This window comes from Danio rerio, chromosome 7 (assembly GCF_049306965.1).
Source record: "Danio rerio strain Tuebingen ecotype United States chromosome 7, GRCz12tu, whole genome shotgun sequence".
Taxonomy (NCBI): Eukaryota; Metazoa; Chordata; class Actinopteri; order Cypriniformes; family Danionidae; genus Danio; species Danio rerio.
This window is the reverse complement of record NC_133182.1, coordinates 15382501-15404903: the sequence shown is the minus strand read 5'-3', so window position 1 is coordinate 15404903 and position 22403 is coordinate 15382501. Positions and strand designations below refer to the sequence as shown.

General features: G+C 37.9%; 1 protein-coding gene and 1 long non-coding RNA gene across 3 annotated transcripts in view; one reads left to right on the top strand and one right to left on the bottom strand.

The window, feature by feature from the left end:
- The window catches only part of LOC141375320 (uncharacterized), a 32063-nt gene that overhangs the window by 4485 nt on the left and 5175 nt on the right, over positions 1 to 22403 (bottom strand). Inside the window, exons 2-5 of one of the 2 annotated variants that reach the window (XR_012383187.1) lie at positions 10914 to 10987; positions 10762 to 10810; positions 7228 to 7315; positions 6049 to 6202 (exon numbers count right to left, since the gene is read on the bottom strand). This is a non-coding gene — a long non-coding RNA (uncharacterized lncRNA). Of the gene's footprint in view, positions 1 to 3489; positions 6203 to 7227; positions 7316 to 10761; positions 10811 to 10913; positions 10988 to 22403 lie in introns of those variants that run through there. The other variant, XR_012383186.1, reaches the window with a different exon arrangement.
- anpepa (alanyl (membrane) aminopeptidase a) overlaps positions 10449 to 22403 on the top strand; it is a 41091-nt gene continuing 29136 nt past the window's right edge. Inside the window, exons 1-3 of the mRNA XM_677895.8 lie at positions 10449 to 10518; positions 17836 to 18562; positions 21461 to 21603. Coding sequence (XP_682987.2) covers positions 17973 to 18562; positions 21461 to 21603 — 733 coding nt within the window. The 5' untranslated portion in view covers positions 10449 to 10518; positions 17836 to 17972. The remainder of the gene's footprint in view (positions 10519 to 17835; positions 18563 to 21460; positions 21604 to 22403) is intronic.

Below are 22403 nucleotides of genomic sequence, written 5' to 3'. Positions count from 1 at the left end.
GTCTTCATGCTTGGTTTGTGCTTTGACATGCACTATCAACCCTGGGACCATATATAGACAGGTGTATGCCTTTTCAAATCATGTCCAATCAACTCAATTTACCACAGATGAACTCCAATTAAGCTGCTGAAACATCTCAATAATGATCAGTGGAAATGTACCTGAGCTCAATTTAGAACTTCACAGCAAAGTTACAGTAATTAGGCAAGTCATTGTATAGCGATGGTTTGTTCTGTAGACAATCGAAAACAAATATTGCTTAACGGGGCTAATAATATTGACAGTAAGATGTTTTTCAAAAAAAATAAAACCGCAGTGAGTAGCACAATCGCCTCACAGCAAGAAGGTTGCTGGTTCAAGCCTTGGCTGGGTCAGTTGACATTTCTGTGTGGAGTTTGCACGTTCTCCTCATGCTCCGGTTTCCCACACAAGTCCAAAGACATGTGGTATAGGTGAATTGGGTAAGTTAAATTGGCCGTAGTGTATGGGTGTGATTGCAAGAGTGTGTGGGTGTTTCCCAGTGATGGGTTGCAGCTGGAAGGGTAACCGATGCGTAAAACAAATGGTGGATAAGATGGCGGTTTATTCCACTTTGGCGACCCCAGATTAATAAAGGGACTAAGCGAAAAGAAAATTAACGAGTGAATAAAAACAGTTACCTGTTTGAAATAAAAAATAAAAAGTTATTCTAGCCGAAATAAAACAAATAAGACTTTTTCAGAAGAAAAAATATTACAGGAAATACTGTGAAAATTCAAGTTAAACATCATTTGGGTAATATTTATTTTTTAAATTCACAAAAGGGCGAATCACTTTGACTTCAATTCATTTCTGTGCTTGAGGGAATCAACTCATGCCAACGCTAATGGAGGTTATAAACATTTCTGTTCTGTTTTCCATTATTAAACACAAAGCTCTGCTCGTATTAATGGTCATTCACTCAATAGTCCAAAAGAAAGACCACTGCAATAAACGGCAGAGGCAGAAAGACAAGACAATGAGCTCCAGCTGTTCATGCTCTCATTTGAGACAGCTCACAATTAATGCTTTTTACATGAACTCCTCCAAATTTTCGACAAGCGCCCTGTAATCTAACCAGGACTGAAGCCGTATCTCTCTGAGGCAAAATCCCTGCTAAGTAAAACAGAGTTACTTAATAGACAATAACAGCCACCGTGCCAAGCGTCCATAACTTCAGACAGAGAAAGATAAGCTGTAATCTGCTCTAAAGAGGTGAACAGAGGCAGGCAAGGTATTTTGGGGTCCAAATGACCATCTTGCATTGATTTTCACACAGGAAATGAGATTCATGTGTGTTTTGAGGCCGAGGTATTTGAACCACCATGAACCACAGAGGCCGAAATGTTCTGCATTTTCATGACAGTGGTGAAATTCTTTTGTGCAAGTAAAATATATAAATGCACTGGGGTTTAACCATTCAGACACATTCAGGACATTTCTGGACTGATAGTTTTAACTTTGTACATTTAAAACACAAGATATGAACTGCAGGGATAACATGACTTTGTAGAAAATGTATATAATAAAAATGTGTTATGAATGAAAACAGAAACATGTATGATTAGCTATGTTTCCATCTAAAGATGCAAATTTAATGTATGCGCAAAACTGGAATACCGCATAAAAGATGTGCGAATAAAGCAGCGTTTCTATCCAACGAGTCAAAGAGAACAAAATCGTCACTTCTGTGTGAATCTTTTCCTCATTTAATAAATGACTTCCGCCTCAGAAGACAATGCCGACAGGCAATGAACGTTGCATTTAAAGTGGCATGGGACATGGAGCATAGATGCTCTTGACAGTACGGGAGGTCATTAATAATATAAAAACACTAATACTGAAACGGTAAGGCATTTTAGAATGGTCAAGTCAACATTTCTGATGTTTTACAATATGCTCACCCTGCTGGTTTGTCCATTTACACATTTTTATCATCACATGATCTCATAACAAAATCACATGATTTTTTTTAAATGCGCATACTGGAATTTGTTTGCTAAAAGTGTTGATGCATCATAGTCCATCATAGTTGATGCATCTTTTCTTATCGAATAAAAAGTTTATCCTACTCAGTTATGCGCATACGTTTTTATGCACATTTTTTAAATTTATGCGCACCTTAGCATTTCAATCAACTGCGTTTCCATCAAATTTGGCATATCTAAAATGCGCATAAAAATTGTCATGTCTGCTGTAGTGCCATCTTGTGGTTTTCTGGACACTAGTTATGTTTTGGTTTGTTCCTGCTTTGTAGTTCACGTGATCACTAATTGTTTCCAGCTGTCTGTCATTGTCTAATTATTGTTGTCTTTATAAGCCTTATGTTGTGTTTAGTTTGCCTTTGGATTTTTGCTGTTTGCTCGTGCACCCTGTTCACCCAATTCTGGTTTGTTTTGTCCGGCTCTTATCTGTACCTAGTGTTGGGCAAAGCGAGGCTTCGTGAAACACTGAAACTATCGAAGCAAATGTGTCGAAGCTTCGAAACACCACTCTACGGTGACACCTAGTGGTCATCTTATCTGTATTTCACTGAAACTGCTTCAGCAAAGAACAGTTGAGCAAATTGATGTATCAAACCCCACTTTGTAGCCTTGAATCATCAGATGGTTTAGTCGAGCGGTTAGAGTACGTGACTACCATGCGGGAATAATGGGTTCGAATCCAGACTGGCACAAGTGTGTTGAAATGCTTTACTACCAGTTGATAATGCTTTGTTATTGTATCGTTTTGTTTCAACATTGCTCTGACATACGAATAAACATTTGTAAATAAATTTGTATTTTGTTCATATAACAGGGTTGTTACTAGATCAGATACAGTTGTGGCCAGAAGTTAACAATAATTATTTATATTATTAATTAAATTTCCCATTGTATTTTATTAACGTCTATCCAAAACCTAAACCCATCACAGTACTGTAAAAATATGAATTATTGTTTTACAGTGTTACAAAAATGATGCTAAATTGATGGTGTATCCGCAGCTGTATCCTATCTAGGCTACACCATAAAACAGTAACATGATTAAAATACATAAAATCATGATTTTGGAGTATTTGTAATAGTCGAGATTCGAACCCAAAATAAATTTGAAATACAGTATCATAGTGCACACGCACGGTCCACTAGGCCATACAAAACAGAGACTGTTCGAAGATCATGCCAGTGAAATGCAGATTCTCCGGGTCTTGAAACGCCTCTGAAATGATCGATGCTTTGAATCGCTTTTGTCACGTGACCAAGTGTTTCGAAACACTTTAGTCACATGACCTGGGTGTTTCGGATCATGCTTCGGTACAGTGTTTCGAAAAACTTGCGCTTCGGGATCTCGACACTGTGTCGAAACGTCAGTTTCACGTCAGCCATCCCTATCTGTACCTAGTCTGCTCACTGACTCATCGTTTTGGTTTGTTTGTTTGTTCACTTTGTTTCATGTTATGATCATATTTTTGAATTCCTGTTCTTTTTTGATACACTTTTGTTTATTGGGTTGTACTTTTGTCTCTGTTCGATTTTTGAACCTGGCCTGTCCCCTTTTTTATTATTAAAACTTCTGTTGCTGCACTTGGATATCTCTTGTATTTTGTAAGCCAATCGTGACAAAAATAGGTGGATGGAAACATAGCTATTGTTTTTAAAAATGAAATATATAAGTATAAATATGATATTACGTTTTATTTGTATTACTGCATATTTAATGTTGACACTTTTAAAAGACATTTGTAAAACGATTTTAAAGGGGTGGTCCACAATCTAATTTTAAGGTTGGTTGTGTTTATAAGATGCAAAGCAATGTGTGCTCATGTTTCACTTGAAGGAAATCGCGTTATTTTTTTCACATATCTCACTTTGATTATACACAGCTACTCAGCTAACATGAAAACGACTGTCAAATTTCCTAGTTCCTCTGAAAGGCCTGCCCTTAAATGACTCTGATTGGTCATCGTTATAATGTGCTGCGATTGGTGAATCGGCTTCACGTCAAGCCCGTAAAAGCACGCGCTTTTCTGCTGTGTAAACCTCAGTCAACCTCCAGCCTGCTCTAAAATAAAATCTGACAAGTGTCTGTAACGAGTGAAAAAGGGGTGCGGCTCCTTTATAGCGTTTGCGTGTGCGTCTATGTGTGTGTGTGTGTGAATTTGTGAACTTTCTGTAACAAGCACACGTGTGCGCGACTTTCTCTTTCTCTGATGCTCGGATTAAGTTATTTTCTGTAATATATTGTGACAGAAGAATAAAGCAGAAGATGTGGGATGCTACCTGTTTGAGCCTGGATTTATTATTCTGCTGCTAGCACTGTATTTTTTTAACTCAACGCGTAACATGACGGCTTTCACGTGTATCCGGAATATGCAGGTGTAAGTAATATGAATCATCCACATACCCAGCTAGAAATTTTTAGTTCTCTACATGTTCTGAGAATATTACCAAGCAATGTTGCATTACTGTTTTCGGCGCCTAGTTTTCTTTAAGTTCCCAGAATGTTCTCTTTAATGGTAGGAAAACATTCTCTAGAAATATTCTAAAAACATTCGCTGGTAACAATTTTAGAACATTATATTCTAACATTCGTATAACATTATTAGCGGCTAGTTTTCTTTAAATTCCCAGAATGTTCTCTTTAATGGTAGGAAAACGTTTTTTAGAAATATTCTAACCACATTCGCTGGTAACAATTTTAGAACATTATATTCTAACATTCGTATAACATTATTAGCGGCTAGTTTTCTTTAAGTTCCCAGAATGTTCTCTTTAATGGTAGGAAAACATTTTTTAGAAATATTCTAAAAACATTCGCTGCTAACAATTTTAGAACATTATATTCTAACATTCGTATAACATTATTAGCGGCTAGTTTTCTTTAAGTTCCCAGAATGTTCTCTTTAATGGTAGGTAAACATTCTCTAGAAATATTCTAAAAACATTCGCTGCTAACAATTTTAGAACATTATATTCTAACATTCGTATAACATTATTAGCGGCTAGTTTTCTTGAAATTCCCAAAATGTTCTCTTTAATGGTAGGAAAACATTTTTTGAATATTCATTGGATATTACATTGAAATGTTTTTTTTTAAACATTACCACAACCTGTAGGGGATGTTAGCCAAAGTTGAGAGAAAGTTCCCTTCTAGCTGGGTATCCTTTGCGACATCAATATCTGAGATGTGTAACGCATGGAAAAGCTGATTGAAGACCGTCAATGCAGCCAGTTGCACGCGCACACACATAAGAGACACGAACATGCTGGTGGAGTGTGTGTGTGTGTTTACAGCAGTTTGACTAATAAATATGAGTTTGTAGCTAAATTGTTTGCCCTCAAAGCAGCATTACCCATTTTTTACATCGTTGCTACAGCATACCGTTAACGCTAGACACTGTACATATCATGATCAATTTTAACAAATAAAAACACTTACTGGTTGTACCTGACAGCTTTGAGGAGATTTTAGTCGAATCCAGCACTGAACTGGGAGAGATTCTGAAGCTGTTTTGTTAAATCATGCTTGCTATGTATTTTTTAATTCTCTGGAACATAATTAATATTGAACTGAAGGCACTTCTGTGTTTGTGTCGTGCACTTTGGAAGCACAAATACAGAAACAGACGAAGCTCTTTGGAAACAGCAGCGTTTAAACACATTTTTAGCTTCATCTCTGCTATACCGTTATAGCGCCTCTGGCCACGGCCTTTCCTGCTCAGTTTGAATGCGCAGTAACGAACTTTTGTGATGTCACAGGGGCGGAAGTATTTTTTGTAGCCCCCAAACTTTGTTTGCTGCAGGCTTTGCTAAGCAAACTATGTAAAACCCAAGGTCTCCCTTTGCATTGAACTTAGAACTTTTTACATTCAGAGATGTTGTTTATGTTCACACAGCTACATTACACATCAACTAAAGGTTAAAATATGATATCATAGTGGACCACCCCTTTAAAAAACAGATTTATGGCTGCATTTTGTCTTTAAAACGAACGCTCTAGGGGCGGTATGACGGCGTTTCTTTTTTGGCCTCCAAGCTGACCGCTTACCTCAGTATGGACGGCTTTCCTGCTGTTACCTGTTTGTCCAATAGCTCGCCATGTGCATCAGCAGACTAAAGACGCAAAGAGGAGTTGACCACAACGATGGGGTTCGAGTCCAGTGAAGAACGGTTCCAGAAAGCAGGTAAGACAAAAACAGAAGCTAAAAAATAAAATAAACAAGTTAAAAACAAGGTGAGAATGTGGTGAAGGCTTTTTTTTTATGAATTGCTTTTTAAAACAGTATCAGTTGGGTTTAGGGAAGGGGGTGGGTGGGGTATGAAGGAGGAGGCATTGAAGATGAATCCAAAAGAATCTTGAACTCTGAGAGTCCTGCAAGAAGGCTTTCTTTGCCATTCCAGATGACTTTATTAATAAGTTATTTAAGAGATTGCAGAGATGTATGGATGCAGTCCTCCAAGGTCGCTGGGGTCATAAACAATATTCAGTCTTTTTCCACTGCAGCATGACTTTATATTCTATACTGTACATTATTTCTGTTGTGTGACAATACTTTTGTCTAAGCAAAGTCAGACCTTACTGCCCTAATTAAATAATTCAAAATCAAGGCATGATCATATTTTATTTCCCTCAAATAAGCATCTTCTAGAGGCTTTTGCCTTCCATATAAGCCACTTTTGATACCAAATGATCAACTAGAAGTCAAGTTATTATTTGTTGTTTCTAAAACTTGGATAGGTGACAAGACTTTTGTCAGGTAGTGTGTTATATTAATAAAACTAGATGAAATTTGAATTTAAGTACTTTAGAATGAACCTCAAAGATAAACGTAAATCCTGCATTGTCTAAACTAAAGTATATCTAGATGTTAGTTGCATGCTGAGTTATTTCAAGCTTGTCTGTGAATTTGTAGCAAACTTGTACTTTCCTGTTTGCCACTTAAAGACTCTCTTTAAAGCTGTGATGTTCTGCTTATTGCAGTTTGAAACACATAACAACAGGACTTGCAGGAAATTGCTTTTCTTTACAGGCAACATCCCAGGAGATGCTGCTCAACTCTATCAGCAGATATAAAACAGCCAGAACACCATCTCTTTCTTTCATGAGGCGCAACGCTTTAATAAGTGCAACGACACTTCTAAACATCATCAAACCCTTCCAATCTGAACTAGGCTTAAACTTATTATCACTTGCTTGGATCATCTCCAGAAACAATATGAGACTCACTTCTGGATGTGAAGGTTTCCATCAGGATGTTGGTTCTCTCTATCTGTTTGGCTTTCCCTGCATCTCAGTTCAAATGGTTTATTGTTTCCTGTTGGCCAACAAAAACTATCACATGCATACTGAGAACACAAGCCTTTCTATTGAATTTAAAAAGCTAGATAAATGTGACTTTTGAGCAAGAAATGCTGAATTTACTGTATATATCCTGTAGAATGCACTTATATGCTACTATAATGAAATGAAAGTCTGGATATGCAGTGTTCATTTCTTCAATTAAAACATAGATGAAAAATGTCAGTTGCAGTGACTCAATGGTTAGGACTGTCGCTTTACAGTAAGAAGGTCGCTGGTTCGAGTCCTAGCTGGACCAGTTGGCATTTCTGTGTGGAGTTCTGCCTGTGTTTGCATAGGTTTCCACCAGGTGCTCTTGTTTCCCCCACAGTCCAAAGGCCTGTGCTACAGGTAAATTGGACTAAGCTAATTTGTCCGTAGTGTATGTGTGTGAATGAGTGTATATGGATGTTTCCTAGTACTGGGTTGCAGCTGGAAGGGCATCCACTGTTTAAAACATATGCTGGACAAGTTGGCGGTTCATTCCGCTGTGGTGACCTCTAATGAATAAAGGGAGTAAGCCGATTGAAAATGAATGAATGAAAGCGGTCGTAGTGTATGTATGTGTGTGTAAGTTTCCCAGTACTGGATTGCGGCTGGAAAGGCATCCGCTGTGTAAAGCATATGCTGGAATAGTTGGTGGTTTATTCCAAAACTGACCTCTGAAATAGAGACTAAGCTGAAGGAAAATGAATGGATGTCAGTTGCCTATAGCTTGACACAAACAGAAACTTGACTGGTCCTCTAGTACAGGGGTTCCTAAACTTTTCAGTTCACCACCCCCAAAATAACATTGCCAGTGATTCGCGACTCCTACTATCCTCTGAGTTGGTTATAAACATACAAACTTTGCACGCACGCACACACACACACACACACACACACACACACACACACACACACACACACACACACACACACACACACACACACACACACACACACACACACACACACACACACACCATTAGGTCTAAGTATATACATGGTGTAAAATTGGATGGTCACTGAGACCATCTTTCATGTTCAGTCATGTCCTGTATTAATTTTGAATGTACTTGAGCTTAAAGTTTAACCTGGTGCCATAAAATCAATCTGCTGCATCTGACACTATTGCTGTGTCTGTAAAATAATGTAAAGCCCACAGGAGTCCCAACACCCCCCCCCCCCCCCCCCCAGCCCCCCCCCCCCCCCCCCCCCCCCCCCCGCAAAGGCTGATGGCTTTTTATTTAACACAGGCTCATTCTGAAAACGTAGCCCTATGCACATTTCTAGAGATCATGAATTATGTAGCCAAAAGTACGCATGGCTGTATTAAAACGAACGCTACAGGGCGTTATGACACTGTTCCTTATCACGCTTACTAGCTGACCCCTTACTGTAACTCCATATGGACGGCTTTCTCCCCATGCACACTGGCAGATTAGAGACGCAGAGAGGAGTTGACTACGGCAATTGGGTTTGAGTCCACTAAAGAACGGTTCCGGAAAGCAGGTAAAACAAAAACAGAGGCCAAAAAATAAAATAAACAAGTAAATAAGTGAGAATGAGAGTGTGAGAGTTAGAATGTGGTAAAATTTGAAAACGTGGTAAAAATCAGTCGAGGGCTTTTTTTTTTTCTGGATTGCTTTTTAAAACTGTGGGTTGGGTTTAGGGAAGTGGGTGGTCACTGGTCAATCTGTGCTTTTTAAAACATTATTGGTTGGGTTTAGAGCAGGAGGAGGGTGGGTGAGTTGATCGGGCAGTCAGTCAGTCAGTCGACAGTGGCCTCTGGTGGATTTAAGTGAGAACAGCAGGTGCGAATGACGCTCGCGAGAGAAATTCGAGATTTCAAAAAGCATTCACAGCGGCCTCTGGTGGATTCACAAAAAAAAAAAAAAAAAAACGTACCTGGGACATATTTGGTGCTCTCCCGAAATGTATATAGAGGTATGTTCTCAGAATGAGTCTGGGTTAAACTTCTAAACACACAATCTAAAATGTGAAAGCAATATAGAAATAAAGATGAATTGAATGTAAATTCCATGTGTGTGAAATCCAGATGAAAAAGACTGTTATGAAAGACATAGATTTGATGTATAGTGAGCATTTTTATTCATGAATTAGAAAATATGGCTATAGACCAAAATCTTTTAGATTTATAAGTTAACCAAAAATGAAAATTCTATCATCATTTACTCAAATCTTACTGAGTTTCTTTCAGATAGTTGTTTTGAAGAAGGCTGGTTGATGACTCCCATCGACTTCTTATTTATTTATTTTCCTACAGTACAATGGAAGTCGATAGGTGTTAGCAACCATTTATTCATTCATTCATTCATTTTCCTTTGGGTTAGTCCCTTATTTATCAGGGGTTACCACAGTGGAACGAATCGCCAACTATTCCGGCATGTTTTACGCAGTGGATGCCCTTTCAGCTGCAACCCAGTACTGGGAAACACCCATACACTCTCACATTCACACTCATACACTATAGACAATTTTGTTTACTCAATTCACCTATAGTACATGTCTTTAGACTGTAAGGGAAACCGGAGCACCCAGAGGAAACCCACATGAACACAAGGAGAACATGCAAACTCCACACAGAAACGCCAACTAGACCAGCTGGGACTCAAACCAGCGACCTTCTTTTTGTAAGGCGTCAGTGCTAACCACTAAGTGCCACCCTGTCAGTAACCAGCATTCTTAAAATGATCCTCTCTTGTGTTCAGAGTAAAGAAACTCATAAAGGCTTAAAACAGGATGATGAAGATTAAACGAGGAGGTCATTTTCACTTTTGCTGAACTGTAAACTCTCCCGTATAAAACACCCTTGTATTCTCCACTATGGCTTCAGAAGAGATCTCAAACGAAGCTAGTTAAACCCAACAGAGCTTCTTGCACTATAAGCAAAACATGTACCTTCAGAATGATCATGTTTTCCCTGAAAACCGCTTGAAAACCTTTCCAAGCTGTGGGTGGTTTTGGTGTGCGTATATTTGCAAGAAAACCTGAGCTTGGTTTTTGCTCCTCCTTCTCTGGGACAGTGTGTGTGTGAGCATGTGTGTGCATGTGGTCATGTGTGTGTGTGTGAGAGAGAGAAAGAGAGAGAGAGTGTGTGCGCGTGTGCTTTTCTCATCAGCCTCATCATCTACACTGACTCTCACACACTTCTGTGAATTTCCTTATGGATATCTGGTATGTGCACTTTTACTCCGTTCTAGTTGAGGAAATGTGTGTGTTTGCTTTAATTTGATTCTACTTTTACCTCACGCAAGAACTTAGAATGAAGCGTGTTGGCAAAAAGAGGGAAAACTGCTGCAAGGTTTGTGAGCTCCTGCATGACTTTCCAGACAGCGTGATTCAGCATATGGTCAATGCATGAGATGGTTTTCTTTGCTTTAGAGTTCTTAGAGATTCAGGTTTTGTATATTTACTTACCTAAATTAACTTCAAGCTTCAAACATCTTCACCTGGAAGCTGTATGGCTCTGTAACACACAAGCGTTTCATGTGAAAAAGGGTCGTTTTACAACTTAAGTGTATAAGAGTGTGTGACTGAATTTGTATATGCAAAACATTAATATACAATACCTGTTAAGAGCAGCAGGAATTTCCATAAGGGGTTGTGCTGGCTTGTTTCTTGGCCATGATGTTCATCAGCAAAACTGCACTGACAAAGTTAGTTACACTCGAAACGTTTGGTACTTGTTTAAACAACGTATTTGAAATGAGCTGAATAACACAATTCTTGAGATTTTTGGGGGACAACTTAATTGTTTTATGTTTAATCTACTTAAATTTGTTACGTTAACTTAATCCATTTGTGCTGCTATTTTACATCGTGGAGAGGAACAAAAGTCCTGCTGATTAATTTATAAACACTCAAAAAGTATGTTTGCTGTGTGTTCAAACTGCTTATTTTAAATGAGCTGAATTAACCCAACTTTATTGTTTCATGTTCAATCCACTTAAATTTGTAAAAACGAATAAGTTAACTTAATTCTTTCATGTTGTCTCACAAATCACAACACAGCTATGCAGTGCTGGGTGTAATTACACTGTAAAAATTGATTTGTGTTGGGACTACATGACGGAATTAAGTTAACTTATTAGCTTTCGCGAGTTTAAGTGAATTGAACATGAAACAATAAAGTTGTCCCCCAAAAACCACAAGAATTGTGTTGTTTCAGCTCATTTTAAAGGGCACCTATGGTGAAAATCTACTTTTCAAGCTGTTTGAACAGACATGTGTGTAGGTATAGCGTATAGACCGTCATATTGGGGTGATATAAACACACTCAGTCCTTTATTTTCAATTTAACAACATAAAAACGGTGGACCAATTGGAGCGGTTTTCACAGCGACCGCAAATTCACATAGGGGCGCGTTCCCCACTTCCACCAATATTGATTGACAGGCGCGCATCACCATATCCTCATTTTGTTGTTTCACGTCCGCCATTTTCAGCATGTGAGTCAAAGTGATGTCACTAAAGGAACACCCTTGCACTATATTTTGAGCTTTAAACTAGCACACAGTTGGCTGTAAAACTATACAAAGACACAAATGATTTTGTAGTCACTGCTTGGTATGTGTCCGAGTCGTACACGTACGGCAGAATGCTGGTCCTCTCACTCATGTTGCTTCTCTCTGTCTGCCTGTCTGTTGCCAAACACAGAGCGGGGGAGCTGTTGGCTCCGCCCCCTTGTTAAGTTGAGCGGGAAGTCGACACCCCCAAAATGACACTCTTTAACACATATTAAAAATATCTGAACTGTGTTTTGAACTGAACCTAAACTGGCACACTCAGGAGAAGTGTAATTTTAATATTACATCATAAAAAGGGGTAAACTATGTGCCCTTTACATAAGTACTGTGAACAAACGACAAACTTCTTTTTTAGAGTGTAGTCACAAAATAGGGGTCTGCATTCTTGCAGATTTCTTGAGGTGCGGGAATAAATTTCCAAATAAAACGTGGTAGCGGACGGGAAATCTGGTATAATTTGAACAAGAGTGGGCGGTCTAACAATATATCATTCCTGAGGCCCGATGCGATTTCCTCATTCTTATTGAGCACCGGTACAGCCAGAGCTCACGACTGTTACACAAGAAGAACGCATGGGGACCAGTGCTTTCTGCACGTGTATTTTTTCGCACAGTCTGTGCATGCATCATCTGCATAACACTCCTCAGAGCGGGCTTCACCAACATGGGAGAGCAAAGTGAAGATGCGCCGTCTTTTAGCTTGCATTAGAAAATGGTCAGTTTACTGTTAGGAAACCCACATCATGCAAGTCTGATGTCTCATCACAAAGAGGCAAACAAAACTGACATTCAGCCTACAATCCTTGCACAACAGTTTTATCAGTTATCTCTCCCTTTTGGTAGTACTCAATTTAAATGTGAAATTTTGGAAACCAGATGTAAATTTAGCAGGAATGGTCAGGTAGAAAATTATTCTAAGTGGGCAGCAAATGAACAAAGGCTGAATATACGGCAGGAGCGGTCAGGTGGGGAAAAAACCTCACAGGAGTGAGGACTAATAAAATTAGTCCCACGCAGATCTCTATTACACAATAGGTTACTTTCTTAGGTATAATTTAATTACAGTAACGTTCTATGTACTTGTCTTACATGTTGTATAAATGCAACAGTTCTGTATGAATCAAGCAGAGGAATTGTGTTTTTTACAAATATTTTTAGCAGAGTAATTCTATTTTTACTAACTAAAGAAGTTTGGTTTATCAAGACGACTTTTTAATTGAGTCATAAATTTATTTCAATATACGGTACAGTGTGTGTGAAACATTGCTTTGAAATGTTTTGTGTTTTGATACATAAAAAGCTTTGATGCTAAAAGTTCCTACTAGGCTCAAATGTATAGAATTTAATATAGAATAAAAGACTTATTTTCTATTTGTGTTGAGATTTCAAGGGAATAAACTTTTCAAGTTATTACTTTTCTTGGCTTTCTTTTTAGACAGTAATTTAAAAAGTAATTTCAGCACAATTCAATGATGCAATTGCAACTTTTTTCAGGTAACTAACTCAACACTTTAGCAAAAGACTTGAACTTGTCTCTGGATTTATAGTTCTTATAGTTATATATTTGGGTAAACCTACTTTTGTTTTGTTTTGCATTTGAAATTTCTTACAAAATTGAAATGAAAAAGCTAGGTGTTTAAAGCATTTTGCTGAAATTTGAGAAGCTATATTATCAGACCTTAATAAAATAAAATAGACATTAACAATAATCTCAAACCCATACCTATTAAAACTTATAAATCCAGAAAAACTGAGAATCATCTTTCTTCAATTCCCCATTTAAATCTGGATTGTAACTATTTCATTTACAAATCTAAGGTGTTTCTTTTTCTTTTTAGAAAACCTTACTGTGGTGTAATAATGATTATGTTTTCATTGCCCCCTTATGTGACCACTGCACATTTTTTTCTCCAATGCAAAAACATCTGCAAGTTGAACTTTCACATACATCTCTCACAAGCACCAAAATTAGTCTTAAAAACACAACTCTGGTTTATTTGAGAACGCAAGAGTCAGAGGGGAAAGGCGTTCAATCTTATTCCATCCATAGCCCATTACGAGTGTGCATTTATACTATATATAGACTGGAGTTGCCAGATCTGGACTTTTTTTACAGCTTTCATTGCATTGCCAATGACTGACTTGAAGCAACCAATTACAGATCGTTTTGTTCAGAATCGTAGTTCCAGACAACCTGTATGCTAAAATTGCTGGGTTGTTTTAACCCCAAGTTGGGTCAAATATTGACAAATCTAACCATTTAGTAAAAAAGTGCAGTTTAATTTTGTATGTAATAGTATACACAATGTATGTAACACTTATTTAAGTGTTTTGCCTTGTTTCTAGTTTAAATGTAAACAAATATTTAAGTCAAGAAGCATTTTCTAGACAAGCAAGTTTTTTTCCTTAAAACAAGCTAATTAATCTGTCTATGGGTAAGCAGGATCTTTTTTCTGCTTTATTATTTAGCTTTATTAAGAAAAAAACTCACTTCATTAATCTCATTCATCTTCCGCTTTTTTGGGGCCGGGTCACGGGGACAGCAGTATTAGGAGAGAACCCCAGACTTCCCTCTCCCCAGACACTTCCTCCAGCTCCTCCGGGGAGATCCCGAGGTGTTCTCAGGCCAGCGGAGAGACATAGTCCCTCCAGCGTGTCCTGGGTCTTCCCTGAGGCTTCCTCCCGGTGGGACATGCCTGGAACACCTCCCTAGGTAGGCATCCAGGAGAAATCTGAAACAGATGCCAGAGCCACCTCAGCTGACTTCTCTTGATGTGGAGGAGCAGCGGTTCTACTCCGAGCTCCTTCCGGGTCTCAGGCCGTACTCACACTAGGTACAGTTGCCTCGAACCGGGCCAAAGCACGCTTGTCCCCCCTCCCGTCTCCCCCGACGGCCCGCGCTCACACCATATCGGGCCTCGGCATGCTTACGTCATCGCTGCTGCGCTGTTCAGAAGCGCTCTCTATGGCAAGCCTTTTTAGCATTTAAATCTTTGTTCTGACTCCATAAATATATTTAGAGATATCTCTAATTATATTTTGACTAGTCATAATTATAATTCGACTAGTCAGAATAACAATTAGAGATATCTGCAATTGCAATTGTACTAGTACGAAATCAGATTGGAGATATCTGCAAATATATTATGACTAGTCATATTCCTCCATTGACTTCCATTGAAAAATATTTGCAGATATCTCTAACTGAGTTTTTACTAGTCATACATTTGGAGATGTCTTTAATTCGTAATATTTAGAGATATTTACAAATATATTTGAAGATATCTCTAATTAATTTACTAATAGTCGAATTACAGTTGTAGATATCTTGAATTGGATTTTTGACGAGTCAAAACTCATTTAGAGATATCTGCAAATATTTTTCAATGGAAGTCAATGGAGGAATATGACTAGTCATAATATATTTGCAGATATCTCTAATCTGATTTCGTACTAGTACAATTGTAATTGCAGATATCTCTAATTGTCATTCTGACAAGTCGAATTATAATAATGACTTGTCAAAATATATAATTATATCTCTAAATATATTTATGGATAGTCAGAACAAGGTTTAAATGTTAAAACGGCTTGCCATATGCTCTCACTCAGCAGCACAGTGCAGATTTCTCTAGTTATATCCTTTCAGTCGTTTGATATGCAGTGACATGCAGTCAAATATTTCGCCAAACAGTCCTTAGGGATGCGGGGACACGCAGTCAGATATTTTACCGAACAGATCCGCCACTTTTGGCGCTCATAAACAATCATTAAGCTCTCGTGCTGCAGGAATGAGGAGGTCTGCTGAAGGCGCGCAGCTGGCGTGCTGTGAGGAGTTTGCGTCTTTAATAAACTACGGCAGTTTGCGTTCACTGAACAGTAAGAATGATTAATAAATCCATATCAAACAGTCCCTTAAAAGTCACGTCTCGCTTTCGGTTTCGGGCTTTGGCGCGTTTCGCGCTCACACACAAGCGTACCGCGCCAAAGCCCAAGTGTACCGCGCTCAGGCACACCTCTTCCAACCGGGCCAGGGCCGGCCAAGTGAACTGTGCTTGAGCCCGATTCAGCGCACTCACACTTCTCAAACGTTCCGGGAAACGGGCCTGGGCACGGTACGGATGGCATAGTGTGAGTAGGCCCTCAGAGATCCTCACCCTATCTATAAGAGTGCGCCCTGCAACCCTTCGAAGGAAACTCAATTCGGCCGCTTGTATCCGAGATCTTGTCCTTTCAGTCATGACCCAAAGCTCACTTACTTATAATAAATGGTTTCTAAAAATAAGAAATATGTCAAGAAAATGCTTCTTGATTTAATAATTTTTCAATATATGGACTAGAAACAAAACAAAAATCAATTGTTTTCACATCAACAATGATAAAAATAAATATTGCATAAAAAATCATACATTTACCCCATTAGTTTAAATTTATTTATAGTTAATTTCAGTCTTGCACTTATTACAGTTTCTAACACATAAAAAGTCGCAAAGTATTAAAATATGTGCAAGTGTTTGTTGAATGAACTCAGATTACATGATAACAGAATGCTAGTAAACGAAGCCGTTTATGAAGAGGAAGCACCTGTGAGAAAGAGCAAATGAATTAGTGCATATGATTTATCCAGATGTGCAGGATGCATTCACTTGGACTAAAAACTCAAATGACGTATTCCAAGCTCAGCTCAAGGTGTCTGAGCTGATTTTGAATTTGAAAACTCATATATTTTTAACCTTAACATAAAAAAAAATTCCACCACCCCGTCCAAACTTTAAGGATACTTGTATCAGATTTGCACAATCCATATGCACAACGCTTTGGCTTGTTTCCATCGCTCGAAAGCTTAATAGAACCCCTGCCCGAAGTTACGGTTGCTAAGCCACGATTGGTGGGTGGCGGTTTTTGGGTGTGGCTTATCGAAGGGTCAATTAGACTGAGGAGCTGACAATGAAACAGCATGCAGCAGACAAACACAAACACCAGGACGAGAGGCGCACACGACCTAAGTCGCCCAAGACGGCGCTTATACAAAAGACGAAGACAGATAAAGAACAGGATATTCAAGAGTTTACACTTAGCTGATGATTGATTAGCCAGGTTTGGCATGTTGTCACGGGAGAGAGCCCTGAGCCCAAAAGGTCCTTGAGTCCTGGGCTCCCTCCCGTAAGCAGGGCAAGAGGGGAGCTTTAAGCTCAGGTAGATTTCGACAACTCCCTCTTGATAAGAACTGATGACTAAAAATTGATGCTATGAAGAGATATGCTGCAGGATGAGAGATTGACTGTAGTGCAAAATTTTGATTGATCAATTCACTTGTTGTGCATGTTTTTGGAATGTGGGAGGAAACCCAAGAAAACCCACGCAAGCACGGGAAGAACATGCAAACTACGAAAAGAAACAACCACCGGCCTGTCAAAGGACTAGAACCGGTGATGTTCTTGCTGTGAGGCAACAGTGCTAACCACTGGGCCACTGTGCCGCCCTATGGAGGGAAAGGTGAAAAGGTAGGGGTGGAAGGGGGGATTCTTCAAATCAAAGATGACTGTAGTGAAAAACCCTGGCTCTTTATAGTGGGTTAGGAATGGCCTGATTGGTGGATCATGCATGCTAATGCAGAACCAGCCGTGTTCAATCATAATCATGTGATCCTCTCGAAATTAGTTTGTGAATAAACTTCACAAAGAGAAAACTTAAGCCAAGCACAATATACAAAACAAGACAGGACTAGTGTCTGGACTCTGCCACCAAAACAAGAATTGACGAAACCAAAGTGGCAGAATCCTGACAAACACACTTAAAAAAATACAGAAACTGTTAAATAACAGATATGTACATTTTTTACAGTCTACATGATAATACAGTTTAACACTACAACTTTTTCCCATGTGGGAATGGGTGCATAAATAAAGTGAACCATTTCTTTATTATTTTAATCACATTTAATTCATGTATTTTTCTTCTTATAGGCATTTATATCATCAAAGATGAAAAACCATCAATGTGTTTTTGCTGAAGGCATCGTCGTGCTAGCATCATTTCAACACCGCAGCAAAAAACCAAAACGTACATAAAGGAAACCGCCAGTTTAACATCTCAGTAAGCAATGGGGAAAGGATATTACATCAGCAAACATCTGGCCACGGCGGCCATGATACTGGCAGCAATAGCTTTGGTGACCATCATCGCATTATCAGTAGTCTACAATCGAGAAAAGTCCAAAAACACAGCGAAACTCACTAATGCGACGACATCAGCAGTTCCTCCAACGCCAAAGCCTTCCAACGAGCCCTGGGACAAGTACAGACTCCCTGATACTCTTTCACCACAATACTACAACATAACTCTTTGGCCTCGATTGGTGATGGACGCCAACGGGATGTACATTTTCACCGGCATTTCTGACGTGATGTTTACTTGCGTGAAGAAGACAGACCTGATTTTAATCCACTCCAACAAACTTAACTTGACTCTGTTCAATGGACGCCACGCCAAACTCACAGGTATGAGTGGCGTAACAGCGCCGGCCATAAAAAGCACCTGGCTTCAGACGCAAACACAGTATTTAGTGATTCAGCTAAAGGGAAAACTGAACCCCGGAAAGTCCTACTGGCTCCACACCGAGTTCACAGGAGAGCTCGCTGACGATCTGGAAGGATTCTATAGGAGCGAATACATGGAGGATGGTGAAAAAAAGTGAGATGTTTATGGATGCCTGTTTGCGTTAATATTGCTTCTCTAGGAACTACTAATATCATTGCATTAGATGTGAAATATCAAACCAAACCCGAAATGCAAATCAAGATAGAGATTTCTTCAAAGTAACTTCACTTTTTCTGAGCCATGTTTGCAATTACTTCTCAGCAACTGGTTTCAAGAATATGTCAGATATGTCTGATGGGTATGAAATCAGTTCCAGCAGACAAACCACGGATGTGCTTGCCTTTATGTTCAGCCAAACAGAAAACTTCATAATACTTTATATCTGTGTTTATTTTGAGCAGCACCTACACTACTGTTTAAAGTTTGGAGTTAGTGTATTTATATATATGATGTCAAATTTATTAGCCCTCCTGGGGTTTGTTTTTCCTTTTTCAAGTATTTCCCAAATGCTGTTTACCAAAGTCAGGAATTTTTCACAGTATTTCCTAAAATATTTTTTCTTCTGGGGAAAGTCTTATTTGTTTTATTTTGGCTAGAATAAAAGCAGTTTTACTTTATTTTTTATTCATTTTTAGGTCAATATTATTTGCCCTCTTAAGCAATATTTTTGTTTCGATTGTCTAGAGAACAAACCATCATTATAAAATGATTGGCCTAATAACCCTAACTTGCCTAATCAACTTAATTAAACTAAGTTAACTCAACTTAAAATTTTAAGGGAACAAACTTTTTTTTGAGTTGACTCAACCTTCCACTAACTTGATTCGATTTAAGTTGAGTAAACTCAAAGATGTCCTTAAGATGGTTGCCTTAAAATTTTAGGTGGAGTCAACTTTTAGTAAAAGTTAGAGTAGTAGTAGAGTAGTTTAGCCTTTAAATGTCGCTTTAAGCTAATAGTATCTTGAATCTCTAGTAAAATATTATGCACTCTCATCATTCATTTATTTTCTTTTCGGCTTAGTCCCTTTATTAATCTGGGGTCGCCACAGCGGAATGAACCGCCAACTTATCCAGCATATGTTTTACGCAGCGGATGCCCTTCCAGCTGCAACCCTGGAAAATATTCATACACACTCATTCACTCACATACACTACAGACAATTTAGCTTACCAAATGCCCCTATACCGCATGTCTTTGGACTTGTGGGGGAAACCGGAGCACCTGGAGGAAACTCACGTGAACATGGGGAGAACATGCAAACTTGAACCAGCAACCTTCTTGATGTGAGGCGATCGTGCTACCCACTGCACCACCATGACGCCCTACTGTCATCATGGCAAAGACAAAGATAATCAGTTATTAGAAATTAGCTATTAAAAACTATTATGTTTTAAAAGAGAAATTGTGGAAAAAAGTATACAGGGATGTATAGATAAATTACTGATCAAGAATATAATAAATTGACCAAAAGTTATACAAAAAAAAACTTCTTATCTCCAGTAAAAAAAAATAGTTTAACAGTACAAATTTTAACAACAATGATTAAGAAAAAAGTGTTTTTAAAGCAGCAAATCAAAAAAAAAAAATTAGATCTCTGAAGTACCACTGACTGTCATCACTTTGATGCAGAAAATGACATTCAATTACATTAACAGAAAACTCTTATATTAAAATTTTAATAATATTTCATAATAAAAAAGTTTTTGCTGTCATTTTTTAGCAAATAAAAAAAATCCAAACTTCTAAACAGTAGCGTATGTATTCATCTTTTCAGAAATATTTTGCTTAAAAGTGTGATTTAACAGAGCAAGGAAAATTTCAGTTTGTCTGATAATATTTTTTAATCTAGAGAAAGTCTTATTTGTTTTATTTCGGCTAGAATAAAAGCTGAAAAAAAATTAATTATTAGCCCCTTTAAGCAATTTTTTTTTCACAGAACAAACTATCATTATACAATAACTTGCCTAATTACCCTAACATGCCTAGATAGCCTAATTAACCTAGTTAAGCCTTTAAATGTCACTTTAAGCTGTATAGAAGTGTCTTATTTGCTGTCATCATGGCAAAGATAAAATAAATTGGTTATAAGAAATGAGTTATTAAAACTATTATGATTAGAAATGTTTAAAAAAAAATCTCCTCTCAGTTAAACAGAAATAGGGGGAAAAAATAAAGGCCATTTATATGGATACACCGTAATAAACTTACTGGGAATTTCACAGGAAAAACAATGGTGTGCTTGGTTTTAAATGTAACTTTATTCTTTCATGAGTTATTTACAAGCCCCCTCACATATACTAATGTGCCATAAACAGGACGTTAATATCACCAACCATTCCCATTTTATTAAGGTGCATCCTTTTAAATGGCCCACCCTGTATGTGTATATATATATATATATATATATATATATATATATAAATATCTATGTATGTATGTATGTATGTATATATATATATATATATATATATATATATATATATATATATATATATATATATATATATATATATATAAATTTAAAATAAATCCCTCTTGGTTTGATATTTTGGGTTTTAGGTAAAGCTATTAGATAAATTCAATCAGAAATATAAGCTATATCTTATTAAAAAAATAGTAAAATGTGAACTTACGGGGCGTCATGGTGACTTAGTAGTTAGCAATGTCGCCTCACAGCAAGAAGGTCGCTGGTTTGAATCCCGACTGGGCCAGTTGACATCTCTCTGTAGAGTTTGCATGTGGGTTTCCTTCAGTTTCTCGCACAGTCCAAAGACATGTGCTATAGCTGAATTGGGTAAACAAAATTAACCGTATTGTATAAGTGTGTGTGAATGAGACTGCATGGGTGTTTCCCAGTGGTTGCAGCTGGAAGTGCATTCGTTGCGTAAAACAGTTGCTTGAAGAGTTGGCGGTTCATTCCGCTGTGGCGACCCTTGATGACTAATTTTTCCATTTATTAATCATGTTGATGTGATCTCTTTTGTTTCCAGGATTATTGCCATCACTCAGATGCAGGCCACATATGCAAGAAAAGCCTTTCCGTGTTTCGATGAACCTGCCATGAAAGCTGTGTTCAATATCATTCTCATCCATGACCGGGGAATGACAGCACTGTCAAACAGCCAAGAAATCAGTAAGACAATCAATCCATCACAAAGCCTATAACAGGTCCTCAACTAATCGCCTTGTATTTGTTGTCAATGAAAGACTGAGTGGGGGTTTTCACTCTTTAACAAATGGGCCACTTTTAACCAACATAATATCTGCATTTAGAATTTAAAGGTTTTAAGTCTGCCAGTCCAAGTGCTTCTGGTGAACTGTCTTTCTATTACAAAATTGTATAAATACAATAATAAATTAATTTAATTAATAAATAATCAATACTCATAATAAGGTATATCTGCACAGTTTTAATTTTTTAAGTCTTTCTATTACAAAATCCCCCCGTTCAAGATCACATTTCTTTAAAAATTAGCAATCTTCACTGCCTGATTGATATATGACATAAAGTGGGTCACAGACTGGTAAAGAAGCACTGCATTAAATATGAACATTGATTTCACCTCAGTATTTAGCTTCTGCGCTAGCCTGCTGCTACTAATGACGCTAACCCTTACACTTTTTTTCATCTCATTATACGCTTGAACAACTAAATGAATGCTTAAGTCTTTTTAACTGATTGTATTTTAGTTACATTACAACATCGATGCTGTAAAAGAAACCTTATGAAATAAAAAAATAGTCACATTAACCTTTGACTGGAAGTTTATTGTTGCCTGAAAAACACTAGCTGTGAATAAAGCCCAATGCTTCACATTTCATACTTTAAGAGTTAAATCCCGGCTATTCAGGTGTTCATGTTTCATACAGAACAATTCGAAACCCCGGATTAATATTCTCGATTTTGCTGTCAGTGTTATTGTCTGGAAGAAT